The sequence below is a fragment of the Bombina bombina genome, chromosome 1 (assembly GCF_027579735.1).
Source record: "Bombina bombina isolate aBomBom1 chromosome 1, aBomBom1.pri, whole genome shotgun sequence".
Lineage (NCBI taxonomy): Eukaryota > Metazoa > Chordata > Amphibia > Anura > Bombinatoridae > Bombina > Bombina bombina.
In genome coordinates this window covers 109,923,814-109,950,486 of record NC_069499.1, presented here as the reverse complement: position 1 = coordinate 109,950,486, position 26,673 = coordinate 109,923,814, and the positions used below count along the sequence as shown (strand labels likewise).

The following is a 26,673-nucleotide window of genomic DNA, read 5'->3' as shown; positions in this document are numbered from 1 at the left end:
ACTATATTAACCCTAATTATATTAGAGTTAATATAGTTAATATCGTTATTATATATTATATATATATATATATATATATATTAAGTATAATACCCCTATCTAACTCTAACATCCCTAACTAAATTCTTATTAAAATAGATCTAATTAATATTAATATTATTAATTAAAATATTCCTATTTAAATCTAAATACTTACCTATAAAATAAACCCTAAGATAGCTACAATGTAATTAATAATTACATTGTAGCTATTTTAGGGTTTATATTTATTTTACAGGTAACTTGGTATTTATTTTAACTAAGTACAATAGCTATTAAATAGTTAATAACTATTTAATAGCTACCTAGTTAAAATAATTACCAATTTACCTGTAAAAGAAATCCTAACCTAAGTTACAAATACACCTACACTATCAATAAATAAAATAAACTACAAATATCTAAACTAAAATACAATAAAATAAACTAAACTGTTAGGGGTAATATGAACCTGATGACAGCCATCTTGTTCCTCGCAGCCATCTTGTGATGATTAGTATCCATTTTGTAATGATTAGACTTTTATTATACTGGGTTATTATGTAGTGAGAACTATGTGCATGTTATGATAGTTTCCTTAGCTGTTCGGCCTTGTCAATGTACCCTGGCCCTACGCCCAGAATAAGATGGTTCAGAAACCTTGCTGTCTCCGCAGATGTTAGCCTATTATGACTATGTAATTATTGTTATGAGAAACTACTGTTCCAGCTTTACCTTGTATTTTGCTCTGTATAACTGTATAAGATGACGCGGTCCTAACGTGTCATCCCCTTAACCCTGTATGCTGTTATAAGAAAGGCTTGCACTGTGCAATAAACAGAATTGGCTTTCGATCATAATGCTGCGTGGTCTGAGTCATTCTAAGGGGCCCTTATCAGGTAATCTACATATGCCTCAGGTGGTACACTGGCCCCATGGCTTCGGCCTGACCTGACACTTACCCCCCTGGGGGGACACCTAACATAAACTAAATTACAAAAACAAACAAACGCTAAATTACAAAAAATAAAAAAAAGATTACAAGATTTTTAAGCTAATTACACCTATTCTAAGCCCCCTAATAAAATAATAAAGCCCCCCAAAATAAAAAAATTTCTCTACCCTATTCTAAATTTAAAAAGTTCACAACTCTTTTACCTTACCAGCCCTTAAAAGGGCCTTTTGCGGGGCATGCCCCAAAGAAAACAGCTCTTTTGCATTTAAATAAACATACAATAACCCCCCCAACATTACAACCCACCACCCACATACCCCTATGCTAAACCCACCCAAACCCCCCTTAAAAAACCTAACACTACCCCGTGAAGATCTCCCTACCTTGTCTTCACCCAGCCGGGCAGAACTCTTCATCCGATCCGGGCGATGTCCAATCAAGCGGCAGTGAAGTCTTCTTCCATCCGGGCGATGTCTTCAAGCAAAGCGGCATCTTCAATCTTCTTTCTTCGCTCCTCCGCCGCGGAGCATCCATCCTGCACGAAGACTGAACGAGGAATGAGGTACCTTTAAATGACGTCATCCAAGATGGCGTCCGTCGAATTCCGATTGGCTGATAGGATTCTATCAGCCAATCGGAATTAAGGTAGAAAAATCTGATTGGCTGATTGAATCAGCCAATCAGATTCAAGTTCAATCCGATTGGCTGATTGGTTCAAGACTTCACTGCCGCTTGATTGAAGACATCGCCCGGATGGAAGAAGACTTCACTGCCGCTTGATTGGACATCGCTCGGATCGGATGAAGAGTTCCGCCCAGCTGGGTGAAGACAAGGTAGGGAGATCTTCAGGGGGGTAGTGTTAGGTTTTTTAAGGGGGGTTTGGGTGGGTTTAGAATAGGGGTATGTGGGTGGTGGGTTGTAATGTTGGGGGGGTATTGTATGTTTATTTAAATGCAAAAGAGCTGTTTTCTTTGGGGCATGCCCCGCAAAAGGCCCTTTTAAGGGCTGGTAAGGTAAAAGAGCTGTGAACTTTTTTAATTTAGAATAGGGTAGGGAAATTTTTTTTATTTTGGGGGGCTTTATTATTTTATTAGGGGGCTTAGAATAGGTGTAATTAGCTTAAAAATCTTGTAATGTTTTTTTTATTTTTTGTAATTTAGTGTTTGTTTTTGTAATTTAGTTTAGTTTATTTTATTGTATTTTAGTTTAGATATTTGTAGTTTATTTAATTTATTGATAGTGTAGGTGTATTTGTAACTTAGGTTAGGATTTCTTTTGCAGGTAAATTGGTAATTATTTTAACTAGGTAGCTATAAAATAGTTATTAACTATTTAATAGCTATTGTACTTAGTTAAAATAAATACCAAGTTACCTGTAAAATAAATATAAACCCTAAAATAGCTACAATGTAATTATTAATTACATTGTAGCTATCTTAGGGTTTATTTTATAGGTAAGTATTTAGATTTAAATAGGAATATTTTAATTAATAATATTAATATTAATTCGATCTATTTTAATAAGAATTTAGTTAGGGATGTTAGAGTTAGATAGGGGTATTATACTTAATATATATATAATATAATAACGATATTAACTATATTAACCCTAATATAATTAGGGTTAATATAGTTAATATATATAATATAATAACTATATTAACTATATTAACCCTAATATAATTAGGTTTAATATAGTTAATATAGCTGGCGGCGGTGTAGGGGGATTAAATTAGGGGTTAATATTTTTCAAATAGATGGCGGCGGGGTAGGAGCTCACTTTAGGGGGTAGGTAAGATAGATCGCGGCGGGGTAGGGGCTCACTTAAGGGGGTAGGTAAGATATATGGCGGCGGGGTAGGGGCTCACTTTAGGGGGTAGGTAAGATAGATGGCGGCGGGGTAGGGGCTCACTTTAGGGGGTAGGTAAGATAGATGGTGCGGGGTAGGGGCTCACTTTAGGGGGTAGGTAAGATAGATGGCGGCGGGGTAGGGGCTCACTTTAGGGGGTAGGTAAGATAGATGGCGGCGGGGTAGGGGCTCACTTTAGGGGGTAGGCAAGATAGATGGCGGCGGGGTAGGGGCTCACTTTAGGGGGTCATAGATTTAATATAGCTGGCGGTGGGGTCCGGGAGCGGCGGTTTAGGGGTTAATAACTTTATTAGGTGGCGGCGGGGTCCGGGAGTGGCGGTTTAGGGCTTAAATACTTTATTAGGGATTGCGGCGGGGATCGCGGTTGACATGTAGATAGACATTGCGCATGCATTAGGTGTTAGGTTTTATTTAGCAGGTAGTTTAGGGAGTTACGGGGCTCCAATAGACAGCGTAAGGCTTACTACAGCTGCATTTTGTGGCGAGGTGAAAATGGAGTAAGATTTCTCCATTTTCGCCACGTAAGTCCTTACACTGTATACTGGATACCAAACTGCGCTGGTTTGGTATACCTGCCTATGGCCCAAAAAACTACGGGCGAAGGCAGAAATATACGGGCGTAAATTCTAGGTTACGCCGTATATAGGATACCAAACTAGCGCAAATTTCGGCGTCGCCGGCTTTTGCAGGCGACGTTGCATATCCGATCGGGTCCCTAATATGTATCTACACAGAGCTCAGTTATTTCCTGCATAATTAAATGTATTATTCTAAAACAACAATAAAATGGCTGCTGTTTCATGTAAGGCCTACTAAGATAAAAAAAATCCTCATGCTGCAGATTCATCTTGTCACCACTATACAACACACATGTTTGCAACAGTTTGACAATTTCCGTTCCCCAGAAAAAAAAAAAATCTAACCTGCTACCTTAAAAACATCCTCTAATTTTATAAGCGCTTACTATTTATGTTGGAGAACAAAGTTCAAAACTGATACATTGTATTTACAGGGAAATCATTTTTAAAAAAAGAAAAGAAAACTTGTTTAAACTTAACTAAAATACAACATCTTAATAAGAAACAAACTAACAAAAAAACAAACAGCAGGCATATTACAATTAACTCTTTCACTGCATTGCTGTTTTAATCCATCTTTCAGTGCCCTTTGAATAGAGCATTCCACTAAAAACTCACCCATCAATAGAGTAGAGTGTGCAGCACTAATATGGACAGTAAAAGTAATTAGTATGAATAACTGCATCACACACATGCGTAGTTAGTAATTTTATTACTGTTTCTCACTCACCAGACATATCAGCTGCATCACCTAAAACAAACAAAACAGGAGTCAAAATCAGAGAGCAGCAAACCACCAGGCAGCCGCCAAGTTAACCCCTTCACTGCCAGAGAGGCCTGTATTGTAGTCCCGGTTAGACATTGCTAAGAAACAGCAGGGATGTAAAACTTAGGAGCCGGACCATATTTGGTTCAGAAACTGGGTTATGCTTGCTTATTGGTGGCTAAATCCAGGGTGCTTAACCTAAAATGGGTCTGCTCCTCAGCTTTACATTCCTGCTTTTTAAATAAAGATAGCAAGAGAACAAAGAAAATTGATAATAGGAGTAAATTAGAACTTGCTTAAAATTGCATTCTCTATCTGAATCATTAAAGAAAAAAAAATGGGTTTAGTATCCCTTTAAATGCAGTTATATGAAAAATGGTGTATACTGTCCTTTTAAATATTTAAAGGCAGAATACTTACAGCTGAACAAAGGCAACTTCTTCATACATCTATTACATCTATTAAAGGGACATAATACTCATATGCTAAATCACTTGAAACTGATGCAGTATAACTGTAAAAAGCTGACAGGAAAATATCACCTGAGAATCTCTATGTAAAAAAGGAAGATATTTTACCTCACAACTTCCTCAGCTCAGCAGAGTAGGTTCTGTGTAAAAAGTTATACTCAGCTGCTGCCCAGCTGCAGGTAAAAAAATAAATAAATGAAGAAATGAACAGCAGCCAATCAGCATCAGCAGTGCTGAGGTCATGAACTCTTTTACTGTGATCTCATGAGATTTGACTTAACTCTCATGAGATTTCATTGTAAACTTCCATACACTGAATAGGGAAATAACATGAGAGTGCACGAGGCTCATCCCTTCGGCTGTCCCTGGACAGACATACTAATATGCTGCTTAGAAGTCCTTTACAATGGGATGTGGCTACTGAGAAACTTTTGAGGTAAAATATCTTTCTTTTTCACATAGAGATGTTCAGGTGATATTTTCTAGTCAGCTTTTTACAGCTATACTGCATCACTTTCAAGTGTTTAAACATTTGGGTATTATGGCCCTTTAAGTAGCCCTATCATGTATAACTGAGAACCAAATAATTAACCCTTTCAATACCCCATCCTACCCCCTTTGAAAATAGACAGAGAGAATTGGGAAAAGACCAACTAGATCGCATAACTGCACAAACTTCTTATGTAGAACAGAGGCTTTTCTATAATGGATTGGAATGACTTACAAAAAAAAGTAAAGAAATTAGCTGAGCTGCCAAATCATGCTTTTGCATTGGAATCCTGATGGGTTGGAATTCAGACCATTATTCAGAATGACTTGTGATTTATGTTTCTTGGGTTTCAATGAATATTGAACCTATAAATACTCTATCGTGCATATGAAAGTACAGCAATATTTTTTTTTGCCTGAAATAAATATAAATTAAAAGCTGTTTAAAGTGACAGTCTACACCTTAGTCAGCTTAAAGTCTTACTTTAGATTAAGCTGCAAATATACTCCTGCACCCTTTCTATAACATGCAGCAGTAACAGTAAAAAAGTTATTTTAAAATAACTATTGTTTCTGGTCACGTTAAAATGTCTGCCAAGCTCCGCCCACTGATGACATCATGATTTTGGCTGCATTTATGCACTCTGCTGAATAGCATTGACAGTCTGTTGAATCCAATTAGTGAGACTTTTCTAACTAGTGAAGCCTTTAATGCATCCCAGATTGTGATGTCATCAGTGGGCAGAGCTTGGCAGTCATTTCCCTTAATCAATTACCACATTTGGTTTCAATTAACATATCACCCTTATCTACAATATACTTACCTGAAGAACTGAAGAACAGAGTCTAACAAAAAGACTTACCATTGAGGCTGTGGTTCTGGGAAGTAGCTGTAGAAGACATACTTCCAAGGGAAACAGACAAGGAGGCTAGGAGACCCAAAACTACTTAACATACTATAGGAGAAGGGCCCATTGGCTGTGTAATTAAAAACAAAGCTGGAGTTTATATGGATTATTGTTAAAGGGACGTAAATAATGTGTCCTCTGCATCACCAGAACCCAGAGCATAGACAGGTGTGGCCTACAGTCAGACTTAGTAATAATATTATTGGGTGTATGATCTATAGTCAAACAATGATAACTTTTAAAATAAATATTTTTGTAAAAGTGAGTATATTGTAAATAGTATTCCAATCAACTCTGAAATGTATTTCAAATTCAACCTTTATGTCTCTTTAAAGGAGAAATGGCAGGATTGCGAGATAAAAAATACTAAAAAAATAGTATCTAGGAGAAAGACTTCCAATGGAATTAGGTCAGGAGCCTGAGTGAGCCATATCACAGGGAGATATTATTTAGGACACAAATCCAAGGGAAAAAAGAGTCTAACAAAATGAATACAAATGAAAAGACTATTGGAGCTAGACTACCTAGGAATGAATATCAAGAAGCTCAGCACGAAGGAAGAGACTCCAAAGGGTCAATTTATTAATGTGCGAGCAGATACAATGTAGCGTATCATGTCCGCTGCACATCGATAAATGCCGACAGCATACGATGTCAGCATTTATTATTGCATCAGCAGTTCTTGTGAACTGCTGATGCAATGCTGCCCCCTGCAGATTAGCGGCCAATCGGCTGCTAGCAAGGCGTGTCAATCAATTGATTTCTGTCCGCAATCTCAGAGCAGGCGGAAAGGTTATGGAGCAGCGGTCTTTACAAAAAAAAGGGGAAATTGACCCCTGATTATTCTGATTACAAATTGTGCTGTATTAAGGGGATATACTAAGGATGAAATATACTTTCTGGGATTGGTTTTGTATTTCCTAATCAATTTAACATGGAGAACATTAAAGGGACATAAATCCCCAAACTTTTCTTTCATGCTTCAGATAGAAAATATAATTTTATAAACCTGTTATCAAACTTGCTTCATTCTCTAGGTATAATTTGTTGGAGGAGCTGCAATGTACTACTGGAAGCAAGATAAACACATAGATGGTGTGAGCTAATAACAAGAGGCACATACAGTATGTGCAGCCACCAATCAGCAGCTAGCTCCCAGTAGTGCATGGCTGCATGTGAACCTACCTATGTATGCTTTTCAACAAAGGATAGCATGAGATTGAGGCAAATTAGATAATAGTAGTAAATTAGAAAACTGTCTAAAATCATGTGCTCTGTCTGAATCAGGGGAGTTTTATTTTGACTTAACTGCCCCCCCCCCTTAAAAGTATTCTTTCTTTAATCTAAATAACACTATAAGTAATAGCTATTAAAGAAAAGAAGACATTTCTAATTATTCCTTATTAGTATGTGTCAGAGGGAGCTATGGTCAGATCCTCAAACAACTTATCTTTTTTTTTTTTTTTTTTTTTAAGATAGACAGTTGATCTTTGTAATCACAATTTTCAAAAATAGGTAATTTTAAGATTCTATTCTAACAAGCTTTAGTTTAATTTCTGTTGAAATCCAGTGTTTTGCAGTACAAAGATATAACGATTTGTGTCCCAAATCACATTGGTACCAATTAAAGTAAATGTGAGGTTTCAGCCTCCCTTAAATGTATTAAAAAAACGTTGTGTTTAGCTGAATGTGGGCAACATTATAAGTGGCTCCTTATTTAGCGCTTCTTACTTGCATGCAAACACCGCCAGAAGTAAACTTTTCAGTTTAAAGTAAAATGATAGCATGCTAGCGAAATCCAACGCTTATAACTTCAGGACTTTTGATATCGCAAGCGCCTTTACTTCTCCCCAAAGACTTCAATAGAGCGAGCAAACTGAAAAAAAACCTAACACTTATTGCTCGAGCGCTAACACAACACATTAGACCAACTGCGCTAACCTGAAGGTAGTTATGAATATTTTACATTCCAATATTCTTCATATAGAAGAAAATGTTCTATTTATTTTTAACTATATATATATATTATGTATTTTTTTGTAAAATATATCTCTCTTTCTCTCTCTCTCTCTTGGGGGCCGATTTATCAAGGGCCGAATGGCCCCTGATGCCGTTTCCATGCGAGCCTTCAGGCTCGCCGGAAACAGTAGTTAAGAAGCAGTGCTCCTTAACTGGTCCGCCACCTCTGAGGCTGTGGACAGTAATCAACCTGATCAGATACGATCGGTTGATTGACATCCCCTGCTAGCGGCCGATTGGCCGCGATGCCCGCAACTTGGTAAATCGGACCCTCTGTCTCTCTCTCTCTCTATATATATATACTGTGTGTATATATATATATATATATATATATATATGAATATATCTAGGTATATATATATATATATGTATATATATATATATATATACATACAGGTAGCCCTCAGTTTACGCCGGGGTTAGGTTCCAGAAGGAATGGTTGTAAATCGAAACCGTTGTAAATTGAAACCCAGTTTATAATGTAAGTCAATGGTAAGTGAAGGAGTTAGGTTCCAGGCCCCTCTCAAAATTGTCATAAGTAACACCTAATACATTATTTTTAAAGCTTTGAAATGAAGAATTCAAATGCTAAACAGCATTATAAACCTAATAAAATAATCACACAACACAGAATATATAATTAAACTAAGTTAAATGAACAAAAACATTTGCTAAACAGCATTATAAACCTAATAAAATAATCACACAACACAGACTTCACTTGCATTTTTTTCTGCAAACAGTTCTTTCTATGCATTCCAATCTGGACTGATTTATAGACAGGAAGATCTTGTTGCTTTGAAATCTGCTCGATAGCTCAGGTCTGGTTAAACTAATTCATTTCAGCTTGCTTGGCTTTGCTGCAACACAAGCGGACAGCTCCACCTACCGGCTATTTTAATCAATGCACTGCTTCTCAATGCTTTTCAATAGCAGTCACATGACTGGAAAAAAAGGTTGTTATTCTGAAACGGTGTAAATTGAACCGTTGTAAAACGAGGGCCACCTGTATATATATATATATATATATAGGAATATCTATTTAAAAATACATTTTCCCCAAAGTGAAGAACATTGGAATGTAAAATATTTACAGTAAATACACAGTAAAAAACATTATTAAATATTAAAATTGATTAAAAATTATTTTTCATGTATTTGAGTGTATTTTTCATGTATTTTGAGTGCTTTAAAGTATAAATACTTGTGTATATATGTGTTTATATGCGTATATATATATATATATACATATAAACATATATACACATTTTTATACACATATATACATATACATAAATGTAGTTTGCACTCGTGCGATCGCATTTACTTTCAACTTGTATTATGAGCGCAAGTTAGCACGGGCGCAATATTTCAATATCACAGGCGTGCTAATGTTAGCGCACCACTTATAATCTAGCCCTGTTTGTTCACAGGCTGCTTGGAAACATTTTCTCACTGGTCAATTGTTATAGCTCTTTTATTCGATAGGAACAGCAACTTTAACAGCCCTTTAACACGTATGTGCATGAGCATGACCTCTCCGTTATTCCATATATGTGGCAGAATTGCAGTATTTGTGGGGATTGTAAGTTGGAAGAAAGATTTTAGACAAACATGAGCATGTGTTTTACTTATGACAAAATAATAATAAACATTATTGAGCTCAGATGCCCAACAGTAAGGTGATTTACATACAAACATACCTACTTGGCCAGTTGCCACAATGTTGGTGAACTTTGGATGCTGGTTTAAAGTTAGGCACAGAATGTCATCTGTATGTTCTTGATAGAAACTTTGAGAGCCTAAAAACAGTCAAATATGGGTTAGAAATACGTATACTTAAACACAGACTATTAACAAATTTCGATTTTGCATTGGTATGTCCCAAATCTATTAACCTATAAGCATAATGAATTCCTAGGCATTGTAAAAAAGAAATATTCACTGCAATTTTACTGCTACAGTAACTGTAGAAACTGTTCTAAATTTAGCAGACACACAGACGCTCAACAAAATCAGATCAGCTCAGTTTGCTACACTGACAAAGATAAAAATAAAATATAAAGAAAAATATAAATATTTAAATAACATATAAAGAACCCAATAAGTTTACTTCCTTTTCCTTTATTTATTTTTTGTGCGTTTTGTTTTTGGGTGATACGTTTAAAGGGACATAATACTCATATGCTAAATAACTTTAAAAGTGATGCAGCATAACTGTAAAAAGCTGACATAAAAATATCACCTGAACATCTCTATGTAAAAAAGGAAGATATTTTACCTCACAATTTCCTCAGCTCACCAAAGTAAGTGTTCTATAAAAAAGTAATATTTCAGTTACTGCCCAGCTGCAGGTTAAAAAAAAAAGAGGAAGAAATGAATAGGAGCCAATCAGGATCTGCCGTGCTGAGGTCATGAACTCTTTTACTGTAATCTTCATAGTAAACTTCCTTAAACTGAATTGGGAAATAACGTGTGCATGAGGCACGCTACCTTGCAAGTCCTGGGACAGGCATACTGATTTGCTGCTTAAAGTCCTTTACAATGGGGTGCGAATACTTAGGACATTTTGAGGTAAAATATCTTTATTTTTTTACACACTGCTGCATCACTTTCAAGTGTTTCAACATTTATGTATCATGTCCCTTTAAGTTAAAGCAACAGTAAACACAACATTTCTGTTGTCTTGCTATTGAACAATATATCAGCCAAGTCAGAAAACTTTTGTTAATTGTGAAGTGTAGGCTCACCACTGAGGAGGCCATTGTTATTCTGGCATTGGTCACAGTGTCAGATGATACTGTGTCAGAGTTTGACGCAGGTTACAATAGTGACATAGACTGTGTCCCTTCTTCAGACATGTTACTGAGGCACATGCTATGAGGCATAGGCCCCTGCCTCTGTATCTGCTGGTCCTCCACCTAAGTGACATGCCACCCGTACCCCAGAAGTTACATAGCTAAGTTAAAGTACTGGCATCCTACTAATGGAACTAAAACCCCTCTACATCCTTACCCGGGGTGTATGGGCGTTGTTAACAAAACCACGATATTCTCTTACAGGGCCAAAGATCCAATTTTAGAAACCCTGTATTCCCCAGAATATCCAGAGTAAGGTATAAATGCTGTTGCCCTTTAGCAGCATTTGCCCCTAAAGATCACTCCAGGTATGACAGATTATAAATTTGCAGAGGATACACCCCGAGAAAAATCTGCCACTAAAATGTAAGGGGAGACTGGGGTTTACGCAGTACATCCTGTCTTCAAGTTCCAATTTTGGAATAACATTTTGAAACCTTGTAAAAGCGAAAGTGGGTACACTGAGAACTTTTAAGGGGTATGAGGGCAGATACCTTGACCCTCCTGGGAACCAGTGCCAGAATAGTATGGGACCTCTTTAACCCCTTTCTGAACAAAGGCTACCATTTATATATGGATATTTTTATACAAGTCAACCTTTGTTGCACACATCCTTTATTGTGTGGACACCTTGGCCTGTGGGATTGTAAGAAAAGAATCAAAATGGATTCCCAAAAGAATCGTGTGACACTCAGTTAAAATTAGGTCAACCTCAGCTTTGCACCAGGAGGAGCTGCTGGCATGTACACTTAGGGACAAAAAGGTGCAAATGATCACCACAATTCATGACAATTCATGAATGTCATTGTCCGCTGCAAACATCAAGTCATCAGAAAACCAGCGTGACTTAAATATAATAAATAACTGGGGGTGTTGATCTGGAAGATCAGCTACTGCAGCCATATCTTGCTATGAGGAAGACCAGAATATTTTAGAAAAATGTTATAATCTATAAGGTGCAGATTGAAACCTATAACATATTCAAACCCTGGGACAATCTATATCTTCCTTCAATTCCAGCTCAAGTCACAGCAGGGATTTTGGCACCTGGTTTAATGGCGGCCGCTGATGCTATTTGAAGGAGTATGCTCCAGTAAAGGAAAAAAGGACAGACAACAGGACAGACACCATCTATTACTGTAATCACTGTCCCTCAAAGCCTGGACTCCACATTCTAAAATTACCATTTGTTTTATGACCATATCATTAATCACATTAATTGTACACAATTGTAACAGCAATTCGTGTAACAATACGATCATTTTCTGTATTGTCACATGAGAATTTCAAGACAATGTTGATGCATAATATTACCTAATTTGTATTATGGGGAAGTCACCTTTTTTAAATGGTAGCAGAAAATAGGCTACATTTTTGAAGACTATAATTGGAAAATCAGAGCACATTGGGTCATTTACTTGTAACTTGGACTTGAATATCTTCAGTGTAAATGTTTGGGTTTCATATCCCTTTAATAATGACTACATGTAGCCAAATGTTATCTTACCTGTAGCAATGTTGTACAGGATCCCAACCGAGGCAGTGTGGTAAAGGACGTCAGCACAGTCATTTAGATAATGAACATTATTCCTGCAGTCTTTGCCTCTGTATCCAAAAACTAACTCCAGGACCAGATCCTGCCATAAAAGTACAAATAGACTTTACTGCTGTTGGCTTATGTTCAGACCTGTTCTTGACATATATATGGTAAACTCCATGGGTTTTGCAGACTACACTTAAATTAATTCATAACTGTTTGTATTCAGATTAGCTAATTAGCTTTCCAAAATATTGGACTCTAAATATTAGTAGTACTGCTAAATTATTGTTGTGTTTAACTAGACATTAAAGGGACAGTATACACTCATTTTCATATAACTGCATGTAATAGACACTACTATAAAGAATAAGATGCACAGATACTGATACAAAAATCCAGTATAAAACTGTTTAAAAACTTACTTAGAAGTTCTAAGTGTAGCTCTGTTGAAAAGGCAGCTGGAAAGCCCATTGCAAGTTGGAAATAAGACACTCCCCCCCTCCCCCTTCTTTTGCATATGAAAAGACCCTTTACACAAACAGGAGCAAGCTGGAGAAGGTAGCTGACGGTATTCACATAAAACTTTGGGGCTTGGTTAGGAGTCTGAAAATCAGAGCAATGTTACCTAAAAATAAGCAAAACTATACATTTTTTAAAAGAAAAACTTATAAATAGATAATTTACAAACCATTTATGCAAAGAAAAAATAAGTGTATAATGTCCCTTTAAACTGATGGGCCCAACTGCAATAGCAAGTCACTATTCACCAGGCCACCCCCCCTCCCCCATGTGTGTGCTGTTCTTTCTTTTTTAACCCCTAAAATAGCAAAAATGTAAACCTCTCGCTCTGTATTGTGTGTGCTAACCTGAAGCGCACAACACAGCTGCGAAAAAAGCGGTAACATTGCTGATCTGTGAATGTTCACCACTTATGTCACAGTACACAAGAATACGTGAGCTCCAAGATGGCGGCAGCAAATATGAAAATGCACCTGTAAAGGGTTAAAGTAAGAGAATAACTCTGAAGAGAGCTCCAAGTAAAGGGGATAAACCAATAGCATGGTGAATAGTAACCATTGTGCAGACTATCACCTAGATTACAAGTTTTGCGTTGCGGCTTATAACGCTGAAAATATGGCATTTTCAGCATTAAAACAGCACCGCAGCTGTTACAAGTGTTGTCGGTATAGCTGTACAGCACACCTTTTAGCCTGTAACGCAACGTCAATCCCGCACACGTAAAAATTAAGTTTTTTCGGGATTCCCATAGCGCCGGTATTACTGGCTAAAAAGTGAGCGTTACAGCCTAAAACGACAAGATCCGTACCGCCATCTACAGTCAGTAGTTATGAGTTTTATGCTACAAATCTGTAACATAAAATTCATAACTAAACTGCTACAAAGTACCTATTAACCCCTAAACCGAGGCACCCCTACATCGCAAACACTATAATAAATGTATTAACCCCTAATCTGCCGCTCCCAACATCGCCACCACTAAAAAATTGTATTAACCCCTATTCCGCCGCTCCCCGACATTGTCGCCACTATAATACTTATTAACCCCTAAACCACTGCCCTCCCGCATCGCAAACACTATTTAAATATTATTAACCCCTAATCTGCCGTCCACCCACACCGCCGCTATAATAAACCTACTAACCCCTAAACCGCAAGCCCCCCACAACGAAATAAACTAATTTAAACTAGTAACCCCTAAACCTAACTTAAGGCCCCCCAACTTTATATTAAAATTATAATTTCTCTATCTTAAAAAAAAATATTTGACAGGTAAGTTTTAATTTAATTTAATTTTAAACTAACAATAAAACTATTATAATTATTAAACTAAAATTAAACTAACTACCAATTAAATAAAACTAAACTACCAATAAAAAATCCTAACACTACTCTAAAAATGACAAAAAAATATCTCATTACAAAAAATAAAAACTAACTAAATTACAAAAAAAAAGAAACACTAAATTACGAAAAATAACAAATTATAAAAAAGAAAAAAAGAATTACACCTAATCTAATAGCTCTATAAAAATAAAAAAAGCCCACCCAAAATAAAAAAAAAAAACCTAGCCTACAATAAACTACCAATGGCCCTTAAAAGGGCCTTTTGTGGGGCATTGCCCCAAAGATATCAGCTCTTTTACCTGTAAAAAAATACTAACACCCCCAACAGTAAAAACCACCACCCAACCAACCCCCCAAATGAAAAAACTATCTGAAATACCCTAAGATAACCATTGCCCTGAAAAGGGCATTTGTATGGGCATTGCCCTTAAAAGGGCATTTATCTCTTTTACATTGCCCAAACCCTAATCTAAAAAAAAAAACCACCCAAAAAACCCTTAAAAAACCTAACACCAATCCCCGACGATCCACATACAGTTGTTGAAGTCCCGCTTGAAGGATCCATCCAGCCGGCGAAGTCATCATCCATGCGGTCGCCGCTGTACACTGAATCTTCAATGCAAGGAACGCGATTTAAGATGGCGTCCCTTGCATTCCTATTGGCTGAAAAATTTGAATCAGCCAATAGGAATTAGGGCTGATAAAATCCTATTGGCTATTCAAATCAGCCGGCGAAGTCATCATCCATGCGGGAAGAAGTCCTCATCGGTCCCCGCTGTACACTGAATCTTCAATGCAAGGGACGCGATTTAAGATGGCGTCCCTTGCATTCCAATTGGCTGAAAAATTTGAATCAGCCAATAGGAATTAGGGCTGCTAAAATCCTATTGGCTATTGAAATCAGCCAATAGGATTTAAGCAGTTCTCATTCTATTGGCTAATTCAGCCAATAGGAATGCAAGGGATGCCATCTTGAATCACGTCCCTTGCATTGAAGATTCAGTGTACGGCGGCGACCATATGAAGAGGATGCTCCGCGGCGGATGTCTTCAGGATGGACCGGCTCCGTGCTGGCTGGATGAAGATAAAAAAGGCCGTCTGGATGAAGACTTCTTGCCGCCTGGATGAGGACTTCGCCGGCTGGATGAAGATAGAAGAGGCCGCATGAATGATGACTTCGCCGGCTGGACTGATCTTTCAAGCGGGACTTCAACAACTGTAAGTGGATCTTCGGGGGTTAGTGTTAGGTTTTTTTAAGGGTTTTTTGGGTGTGTTTTTTTAGATTAGGATTTGGGCAATGTAAAACAGCGAGAGAGGTTATTTTAGATAGTTTTTTTATTTGGGGGGGTTGGTTGGGTGGTGGGTTTTACTGTTTGGGTGGTGTTTGTATTTCTTTTACAGGTAAAAGTGCTGCTATCTTTGGGGCAATGCCCCACAAAAGGCCTTTTTAAGGGCCATTGGTAGTTTATTTTAGATTAGGTTTTTTATTTTGGGGTGTTTGTTTTTTATTTTTGATAATTTGTTTATTTTGTGTAATGTATATTTTTAGTTTTTTTGTTTTGTTTTTTAGCAAAAAAGCTTTTTATCTCAGGACAATGCCCTACAAAAGGCCCTTTTAAGGGCCCTTGGTAGTTTATTCTAGAGCAGTTTTTTTTATTTTGGGGTGTTTTTTATGGGTATTAGAATAGGAATATTTTTTTTATTTTTGATAATTTGTTTATTTTGTGTAATGTATATATTTTTTTTTTTTTTTAGCAAAAGAGCTGTTTATCTCAGGGCAATGCCCTACAAAAGGCCCTTTAAGGGCCCTTGGTAGTTTATTCTAGAGCAGTTTTTTTATTTTGGGGTGTTTTTCTGTTAAGGGTATTAGAATAGGATTAATCTTTATTTTTTTTAGGATAATTTCGTTGTTTTTTTTGTAATGATAGGTTTTTTTATTTTTTGTAATGGTAGGTTTTAGTGTAAGGCAGGGTTTTATTTCACAGGTAAGTTTGTATTTATTTTAACTAGGTAGTTAGTAAATACTGCAGTTAATAACTATTTACTAACTAGTCTACCTAGTTAAAATAAATACAAACTTACATGTGAAATAAAAATAAAACCTAAGCTAGATACAATATAACTATTAGTTATATTGTAGCTAGCTTAGGTTTTATTTCACAGGTAAGTATTTAGTTTTAAATAGGTATTATTTAGTTAATAATTGTAAATTTAATTTAGATCTAATTTAATTATGTTAAAGTTAGGGGGGGTTAGGTTTAGGGGTTAATATAGTTTAATTTAGCTTGTTGTGAAGTGGGGGGGGGTTGGCGGTTTAGGGGTTAATAGGTTTATTTAGTTAATAATTGTAAATTTAATTTAGCTTTATTTTTATTATGTTAAAGTTAAGGGGTGTTATGGTTAGATTTAGGGTTACGTTAGGGTTAGGTTTAGGGGTTAATATAGTTTAATTTAGCTTGTTGCGATGTGGGGGGCTGGCGGTTTAGGGGTTAATAAATGTAGTATAGTGGCGGCGATATCGGGAGCGGCAGATTAGGGGTTAATAATTTTTATAGGTAACAGCGATATCGAGAGCGGCAGATTAGGAGATAATAACTGTAGACAGGCAACAGCAATGTTGGGGGCAGCAGATTAGGGGTGTTTAGACGAAGGGTTTATGTTAGGGTGTTTAAACAGTATTTTTATTTCCCCATAGACATCAATGGGGCTGCGTTACAGAACTTTTGTTTCCGCGATCACAGGTGTTAGTTTTTGTTTTTGCCAGCTCTCCCCATTGATGTCTATGGGGAAATTGTGCATGAGCACGTCTCAGCAGCGCTCTGATTGTGTGCGGTATGGAGCTCAACGCAACCATATCGCACGCAAAAGGCGTATGTTTGAAAACTTGTAATGGAAGCGCTATAGGAAATTAAATAACGTAAGTTTTGTTGTGTTTGTTAATTTCTGTGTGTGCTTAGCAGTTTAATGTGCCTTTAAAAGCCGCACTGCCCTTGACCTTTAATATACAAATAAAGAAACTAATAATTGTTACAAGGGGCAAACAAATAACTTACAGGAGCTTAAAAGCAAAAAAAGAAAATACTATGTGGCATATGTATCAAGCTCCGTATTGAGCTTGATGCCCCGTGTTTCTGGCGAGCCTTCAGACTCGCCAGAAACAGCAGTTATGATGCAGCGGTCACAAAGACTGCTGCTCCATAACCTGTCCGCCTGCTCTGAGCAGGCGGACAGACATCGCCGGAAATCAACCCGATCGAGTACGATAGGGATGATTGACACCCCCCTGCTGACGGTTCATTCGCCGCGAGTCTACAGGGGGCGGCGTTGCACCAGCAGCTCTTGTGAGCTGCTGGTGCAATGTTGAATACGGCAAGCATATTGCTCGCCGTATTCAACGAGGTCTGGTGGACCTGATCCACACTGTCAGATCAGGTCTGCCAGACTTTAATAAATAGGGGCCTATATGTGAGATCATGTTATAATGGCACCACTGTGTGTATTTAACAGTGTATTTAAAGGGACACTAAACCCAATTTTTTTATTTCATGATTCAGACAGAGTAAGCAATTTTAAGCAACTTTCTAATTTACTCCTATTATCAATTTTTCTTCATTCTCTTGCTTTCTTTATTTGAAAAATTAGGCATCTAAGCTAAGGAGCCCGTCAATATTTGGTTTAGGACCATGGACAGCATTTGTTTAATGGTGATGTCCAATCAGCAAGGACAACCTAGGTTGTGAACCAAAAATGGTCCGGCTTCTAAACTTACATTCTTGCTTTTCAAATAAAGATAGCAAGAGAATGAAGAAAAATTGATAAAAGGAGAAATTAGAAAGTTGCTTAAAATTGCATGCTCTATCTGAATCATGAAAGAAAAAAAATTGGGTTCAGTGTCCCTTTAACTCCTGCAACGGGATTAAACACTTAGGTAAAATCAGCTTCAGAGCAGAAATGCACTACTGGGAAACAGCTGAACATAACTGGTGAGCCAATGAGACATACGAGTGTAGCCACCAATCACCAGCTAGCTCCCAGCAGTTCACTGCTGCTGAGCCTATGTGGGTATGCTTTTCAAAATAGGATACCAAGAGAACAAATTAAATTTGATAATAAAAGTACATTGAAAAGTCTCTTAAAATGGCATGTTCTAACTGTGTATTAAAAATATGGGTGCTCTAAGAAATGTATATTTTACCATTAATAGCTATTTGCCTTAGTAGTAAGTTCTACAGGGCATTCAGTTTGTGGAGCTTACTATAAATTAACAGGAAATTCCAGCCTAAATTTGAATGCACATGGGTCAGTTTTGATAAAAGCATACTTAAGTATGCTCCAGGCAACAGCATTTTAAGCACAGCACTTGCTCAGACAGCCTAAGGTGCTTGTATCATTTGGTAATGACTCAATTTCCATCATTGCTGATATGATACAAGCCCCACTGGCACTCTGAGCAGCTGCAGTATTTAAAATGCTGGTGCACTGAGAATATCTAGCTATGCCTCACATGCACGTGCAGAGAAATATACTAACACTAAAACAGTGATAAGTTTTACTAGAAACATTTTTGCCAATATTTGTATATTGTAAATATATTGCTTTACAAATATTTAATTCATCTATGTGTATTTTAATTTTGACCCAAATGTCCCTAAGTTGCATCTAAAAGATAGTATTTTAAAAAGGTATTTCAGCCTTTTCATTTATTTATTTGTAAAACTAATGATCCTGTACTGAGAAATAGAACATTTTCTATTTGTGTGCTTGTGAGATGTGCTACTGTTCAGAACTGTGGGGAGTTTGCTTATCAGCCAATGAGCAAACAAAACATAAACATTTATCACCAAGATTACAAGTTGTGCGCTAAACGCGATGCGTAATTAACGCAAAAAAAAATAGTGGTATCGCACTCTCCATAGCGCTGCCATTACAAGTTTAAAAAAAGCTTCTTTTGTTGTGTGATAAGCTCCATACCGTCTAAAAGCCAAGGCCTCCCCATACACATCAATGGAAAGTGTTAGAAACAAACTAACACCTGCGATCGCGGAATGGAGATCGCTATAACGCAATCCCCATTGATGTCTATGGGGAAAAGAAAGTTATGTAAAAACACCCTAACATAAACCCCTAGTCTAAATACCCCTAATCCGCCTCCCCGACACTAAATAAAACTATTAACCCCTAAACCACCGCCCCCGCATTGCTAACACCTAAATAAACCTATTAACCCCTAAACCGCCGCCCCCCACAGCGCAAATACTATACTAAATCTATTAACCCCTAAACTGCCAGCCCCCCCAATCGCTACTACTATAATAAACCTATTAACCCCTAATCCGCCTCCCCGACACTAAATAAAACTATTAACCCCTAAACCACCGCCCCCGCATTGCTAACACCTAAATAAACCTATTAACCCCTAAACCGCCGCCCCCCACAGCGCAAATACTATACTAAATCTATTAACCCCTAAACTGCCAGCCCCCCAATCGCTACTACTATAATAAACCTATTAACCCCTAAACCGCCTCCCCCCACATCACAAATACTATAATAAACCTATTAAGCCCTAAACTGCCAAACACCCACATCGCGACACATTAAATTAAACTATTAACCCCTTAACCTAACACCCCCTAACTTTAAATTGAATTTACAACATAACTACCTTTAAATAATTAAAAACTTACCTATGAAATAAAAAAAAATAATGGAAAGTATACCAAAGCGCCAACTTGACGGAGGCTGGGTCTGGACCGATTACAATGATGTCCATTGTTACATGAACATTTTATTATTTAAACATTTTAATTAAATAAACAAGTTAAACAATTAAAAACATGGATCCATGAATAAACAAACAGATTTGTACAACAATAGCAGCTAAATGAGATATTAAACAGATATTGATAGAGCCAATTTAGCACTTGAAATGACAAACAATTGTTCCTAAAAATGTGTAATTCTGTTACAAATTACAAACTTATCAAAAATGATTAAAGCTCTCAGTGCAGGCTTTGACTAGGTGTTTAACACATAGTAGAAACCAGATAGGCCATCAATGAAATTAAAACTAGTATACACTACCACAACACATGAAAATATGAGAATATTGAGGGATAGTGAGAAATATGTGAAAAAAAAATGAAAAAAAAAGTGATCTTCAACAATGGTGAAATAAGAACAAAAATACAAAATACAAAATAAAACACCACAAAATACAAAATTTGGCCAAATATCAAGAGTTGATGTGATGTGTTCAAATCGTGAATATATCCAAAGCTATAGATGTATATAGTCAATGAATATATGCTGTGTATCTCTTTAAGAAAAAGCCAACTGTCTAAAAAAATGTGACCTTGATAAAGGTCTTTCCATGACCAAAACGCGTCGACTGGTAAGCATACTTCCATATATTTATTGATTTTAAAACAACCTACACTATTTTATCTTTCTTTTACAGAAGAAGGACCCAGGGATTGTAACAAACATTTGCTAAGAAGATAGTATTCTGGTTTGAATACGGCTAATAGGCATTGACATTGACCCCAGCACTCACATTTGGATAATTACTACTACAGCTTTTAGGATTCACATTTTTTCACAAAAAAACTCTTTTTTTTTTTAGACATTTGGATTCTTCTTAAAGGGACACACAGCCTATATTGGTTCATCGACTACATACATTTATAGCTTTGGATATATTCACGATTTGAACACATCACATCAACTCTTGATATTTGGCCAAATTTTGTATTTTGTGGTGTTTTGTTTTGTATTTTTGTTCTTATTTCACCATTGTTGAAGATCACAATTCCCCCCCCCCCCACACATATTTCTTACTATCCCTCAATATTGTCTTGTGGTAGTGTATACTAGTTTTAATTCCATTGATGTCCCATCTGGTTTCTACTAAGTGTTAAACACATAGTCAAAGCCTGCACTGAGAGCTTTAATCATTTTTGATAAGTTTGTAATTTGTAACAGAATTACACATTTTTAGGAACAATTGCTTGTAATTTCAAGTGCTAAATTGTCTCTATCAATATCTGTTTAATATCTCATTTAGCTGCTATTGTTGTACAAATCTGTTTGTTTATTCATGGATCCATGTTTTACATTGTTTAACTTGTTTATTTAATTAAAATGTTTAAATAATAAAATGTTCATGTAAAAATGGACATCATTGTAATCGGTCCAGACCCAGCCTCCGTCAAGTTGGCGCTTTGGTATACTTTCCATTAATTCGACCTTTCCATAATAGACAACTAGGTGTCAATATATCAAAGCTAACGGTCTCTTTTCAAGTAGGCACTAGGTGCACACCACTGTAAATAAAAAAAAATAAGCTTAAAGGGACAGTCTAGTCAAAATTAAACTTTCATGATTCAGACAGGGCATGCAATTTTAAACAACTTTCCAATTTACTTCTATTATCTAATTTGCTCAATTCTTTAGATATCCTTTGTTGAAGAAATAGCAATGTACATGCGTGAGCCAATCACACAAGGCCTTTATGTGCAGCAACCAATCAGCAGCTACTGAGCATATCTAGATATGCTTTTCAGCAAGTGATATCAAGAGAATGAAGCAAATTAGATAATAGACGTAAATTAGAAAGTTGTTTAAAATTACATGCTCTTTCTAAATCATGAAAGAAAAAAATTGGGTATCATGACCCTTTAAGCTATAAATTAACCTAACATTACAATATTTAAAAAATAAAACGAAAAATAAAAAACCTAAGTTACAAAATTAAAAAATCCTAACACTACAAAAAATTAAAAAAAAACTAACATTACAAACCCCCCCCACTAAAATTAAAAAAAACAACAACACTAAGATTACAAAAAATAATAAACAAAACTATCCAAAATAATAAAAATTAAACCTAATTTAATACCCCTTTAAAAACAAAAAAGCCACCTCAAAATAAAAACACACCATAAACTAACAATAAACTACCAATAGCCCTCAAAAGGGCCTTTTGTAGGGCATTGCCCTGAAGCAAATAGCTCTTTTACCCCTAATCCGCCGCCCAGCCTCATCGCCAACACTAAATTAAAGTATTAACCCCTAATCCACCGCCCACCCACATCGGCAACACTAAAATAAAGTATTAACCCCTAAACCGCCACCCCCTGCATTGAAAATACTATAATAAATCTATTGACCCCTAAACCGCCGCCCACCCACATCGCTACTACTATAATAAACCTATTAACCTCTAAACTTCTGGCCCCCAAAATCACTACTACTATAATAAACCTATTAACCCCTAAACCGCTGGCCCCCACATCTCTAATACTAAACTAAAACTATTAACCCCTAAACCACCGGCCCCCCACATCGCAACAGACTAAATTAAACTATTAACCCCTAAACCTAAAAACCCCTAAGGTTTTTTTTAATTTTGGGAGGTTAGTTGTGTGTGTGGGGGGGGGTTACTGTTAGGGGAGACTTTGTAATTTTTTGGTTAAAGAGCTGATTGCTTCAGGGCAATGCCCTATAAAAGGCCCTTTTAAAGTGAAGGTAAACTTTGATGAATGAAAACCCGTTTTTTAAAAATACTATTAAAAACAGGGGCACTTTCATTCATCAAAGTTTACAAAGCAGCAGTTTTGTTTAAAAACTTACCTCTCACCTCTTCACAGCCGGAGCAGCTTCCCTGCTCGCAAAACCTCTCTTCATACGTCAGCTTTAAAGAATCTAGCTTCCTCCAGTCATGGCATGGCCTCAGGAAATGTTTGCTCTGGGGGGGAAGCCGTTATTGGAGAAAGCTGGATTCGTCATGGCTGATGTATGAAGAGAGGATCTGCGGGCGGGGAAGCTGCTACGGCTGTGAAGATAAATAGTATAATCTATACAAAACTCTACAATATATACTTTATATCATTATTTATTATGTCCCCTTTTCCTGTAATTCCATTCCGAAATTGTGAGCTTTTCAGTTCCTGTTAGAAATTAAAGTGCAGAACACTGTTATATTCCACACAGCCATTGGCTGTTCACTGTAATTACCTATTTATAGCTGTCCCTAATTGGCCACAGTAGAGAAGGTAACCTAAGTTACAACATGGCAGCTCCCATTATTTTATAGGCACTAAAACTTTACACTTATTTTGTCACTATTTAAGCAGCTAATGAAACTTTAAAAATTACATCTACATGTTATTCTCAGACTAATCTTTTCTTTGAATGCATCAGTCTAACTAGCATTTATTTAGTGCTTAATGTCCCTTTAACAACCGGCAACGTACATGGTTAAGGTGTTAATTAGGAACAACAACAATAAATAATATAAACATTTTAGTATAAAATAGGGACACAATGTTGAGGGTTTTCATACTTGCCTCTATAGGTCTCTTCTTTTTCCCAACATTGTTTGTCTGAAGTTTTTCAGGAGGCGGTAATGCCCTACTAACAGGAGGTCTGTAACAGAGAACTGTGAATAAGAAAAGGCTGGTCCATCATGCATTCTGCACCAGATCAAGGGATATGCAGAGGAAAAGCTGCAATTTGCACAGTGCAGATTTGTAAAACCAATGAATTTACAAATGCAAATGAAAATGTTTAAAACTTTGATAGCCAGCAACAAATTTCAGAAATTCTTATAAATGAACTATTTAAGCTTTTTAATCCCAAAATTAATAATAATAAAAAAAAACATAATGAAAAAGGCTGATTTACAATGGTCATATTTACAACACTCAGGTAAATAAAATCCACATGATGTACAGATAGATATATTGATGATATACAAATGTCTGAATGCTCACTGGATGATGATGATGTAGCACTTGAAGGACAGAATTACCTGGAACCTCTACATAGCAGCAGGCAAGAGAAAGATACACATTATATACACAAGGATAGCTTAAGGAGAAAACTTTGAAAGGAAAGTAAGATTTAGATGCTTAACCATAAGGGTATTGCTGAAAATGCCCAGGAGAATAGCTACCTAGTTCTGGAAAAAGAATCTGGGGTCAATCCATCTCAAGTGGTCCAACATGGGTTGCCTGACCATTTGTATATACATCTATGTATTGGTATTGCAAAATCACCAGTTTTTTGTATTTTTATTTTACTTAGTTTTATCATGGCAGCCATCCATAGAGGAAATGGGTCCAATAAACTTGGCGGTGGTCCTGGAAGGTGTTGGGGGCTTAATGCAATGCACCTCCATTCATTACTGCAGCACCCCCGCCAAGCTCGAAGGTTCCACCTGCCTTTCATTTCCTTGGCAAGTCCCTGTTTTACAGTGTTCAGAGCAATGGGATAGGTAAAGAAAGGAAAAGCAAAATTTTATATATATATATATATATGCTACAAACATTATTGAATCTAGCCCAAAGACTGTAGCTGTTATACAAAAATATGCTTTGTTACTGCATACCATTATTATTAATATTATTATCATATATTCATGCCAAATTCAGTAGCACTGAGTCCATGAAGAGGGGTACTAAGTCAAATTGATTCATAAAAAGCTAAACAATTATTTTATCTTGGGTGCCCTGTGGTAAAAAGCTTACCAATCAATCTGAATACCAAAATTGTTTGTGCACTTACCCCATAAGGGGATATCTGAGGTCACACATTGTATTGGAAGCAGAAAGCATGAGATGTATATCTTATTTGCATATATTACCCATAGTTCTTTGGTGCATTGGCAATAATGTATATGGAATACTTCTGGGGAAATGCAAGCAGGGATTCTTGCCTAGATGTGCTAATTGATAATACAATTATTTTTATGGCACTTTTATGAAACAGAGGATTATGATCTCACACTTTTTTTCTTCAGAAGTAACATTTTTTTGTCAGAGAGATGCTGCACAGTCTCATGATATTTAGATAATTACAAATGCTAATAACCCAGCAACAAGAAAACAGTCTACCTCATTAAACAAACATCTGCTGCTAATCTTTCTATGTGTATTTAATAGTTTGGGAATAATCAGGAGAAGAAATAAATGTGTTTCATTAAGATTTATTTTCTGTTTTTGTGTCCTTTAGGCTTAGTATTGATGTCACTGTTCCAAGATTATATATATCAGCATTTGTACAACAATATGTTTTGTTGCCACTTTAGTTTAATGAGCTAAGGATTAAAATGCATTTTTTACAGAGATGGGGAATTTCAAAATGTTTGTATGTTTGTGTCCTCAATAAACCTAATAAATCACAGCTTTCTTGTGAGGTTTGTAAAGGTGCTATGGAAGTTGCTGGTGTCAGTGAGTGAATGTTATCAGAAAGTACACAACTAACTAGGTTTAACTTTAGGGTATATTTATCAAGCTTGCGGCGGACAGGGGTGCACATACGCACCCCTGTCCGCCCTGCAGCTTGCCTCTGGCGGGCTGAATTCTGCTGCCAGAATTCAGCATTGCACACGAGCGCTATTTTGCGCTCGCGTGCAATCCCGCCCCCTGCCCGCGCACAGCCAATCACGCGGGGGCAGAAGCTGTTAATCTCCCCAGTCAGACGAGACCGGGGAGATTGAAATTCGCCACCTAAGAGGTGGCGAAAGGTTAGGGAAGCAGCGGTCTTATGACCGCTGCTTGTTAAATAAGGACTCGGGGTTCTCTTGTATGAACCAGCAGTCGTAGGGGGGCGAAGCCTGCCGAAGGCTTTGATTAATCGACCCCTTTGAGTTTACATTTTTCAAGCAACAAAAAAAAAAAACATTTTCAACATGATAGAAAACTGCTCTTTCACATGCATGGCAGAACATGTTTAACTACAATATCCTTTAAATTAAAAAGATAAATAAAACAGCAAGTAAAACATAATTTCCACCTCTGCTATATACTGTATGATACCAGTAAATTTTTTTTTTTTTTTTACTTGGACTGTTTATAAAAAGGGTAACAGTAAATATAACCACCTATGATTCCCCAAATGTTAACACATTTAAAATTAATTGGAAGTTAAAATTAAACTTTTATGATTCAGATAGAACTTAAAAAACAAACAAAAAAACTATAACAAAACCTTCCATTTTCATTGTGTTGTATTTCCCTCATCTTTTCATACTGAAGTAGGCTCTGGAGCGTTCTCTTGTCTTGAGCACTATATGGCAGCAGTGTTTGCAACAATGCTGTTAAAGGGACACTGAACCCAATTTTTTTATTTTGTGATTCAGATAGAGCATGCAATTTTAAGCAACTTTCTAATTTACTCCTATTATCAATTTTTCTTCGTTCTCTTGCTATCTTTATTTGAAAAAGAAGGCATCTATGCTTTTTTTGGGTTCAGACTCTGGAGAGCACTTTTTTATTGGTGGATGAATTTATCCACCAATCAGCAAGAACAGCCCAGGTTGTTCACCAAAAA

The 26,673-nt window shown here is 36.6% G+C and overlaps 1 protein-coding gene across 1 annotated transcript in view; it reads right to left on the bottom strand.

The window, feature by feature from the left end:
* EML5 (EMAP like 5) overlaps positions 1-26,673 on the bottom strand; it is a 261,422-nt gene that overhangs the window by 10,449 nt on the left and 224,300 nt on the right. Inside the window, exons 25-28 of the mRNA XM_053710836.1 lie at positions 23,688-23,766; positions 12,439-12,568; positions 9,777-9,875; positions 4,152-4,172 (exon numbers count right to left, since the gene is read on the bottom strand). Coding sequence (XP_053566811.1) covers positions 4,152-4,172; positions 9,777-9,875; positions 12,439-12,568; positions 23,688-23,766 — 329 coding nt within the window. The remainder of the gene's footprint in view (positions 1-4,151; positions 4,173-9,776; positions 9,876-12,438; positions 12,569-23,687; positions 23,767-26,673) is intronic.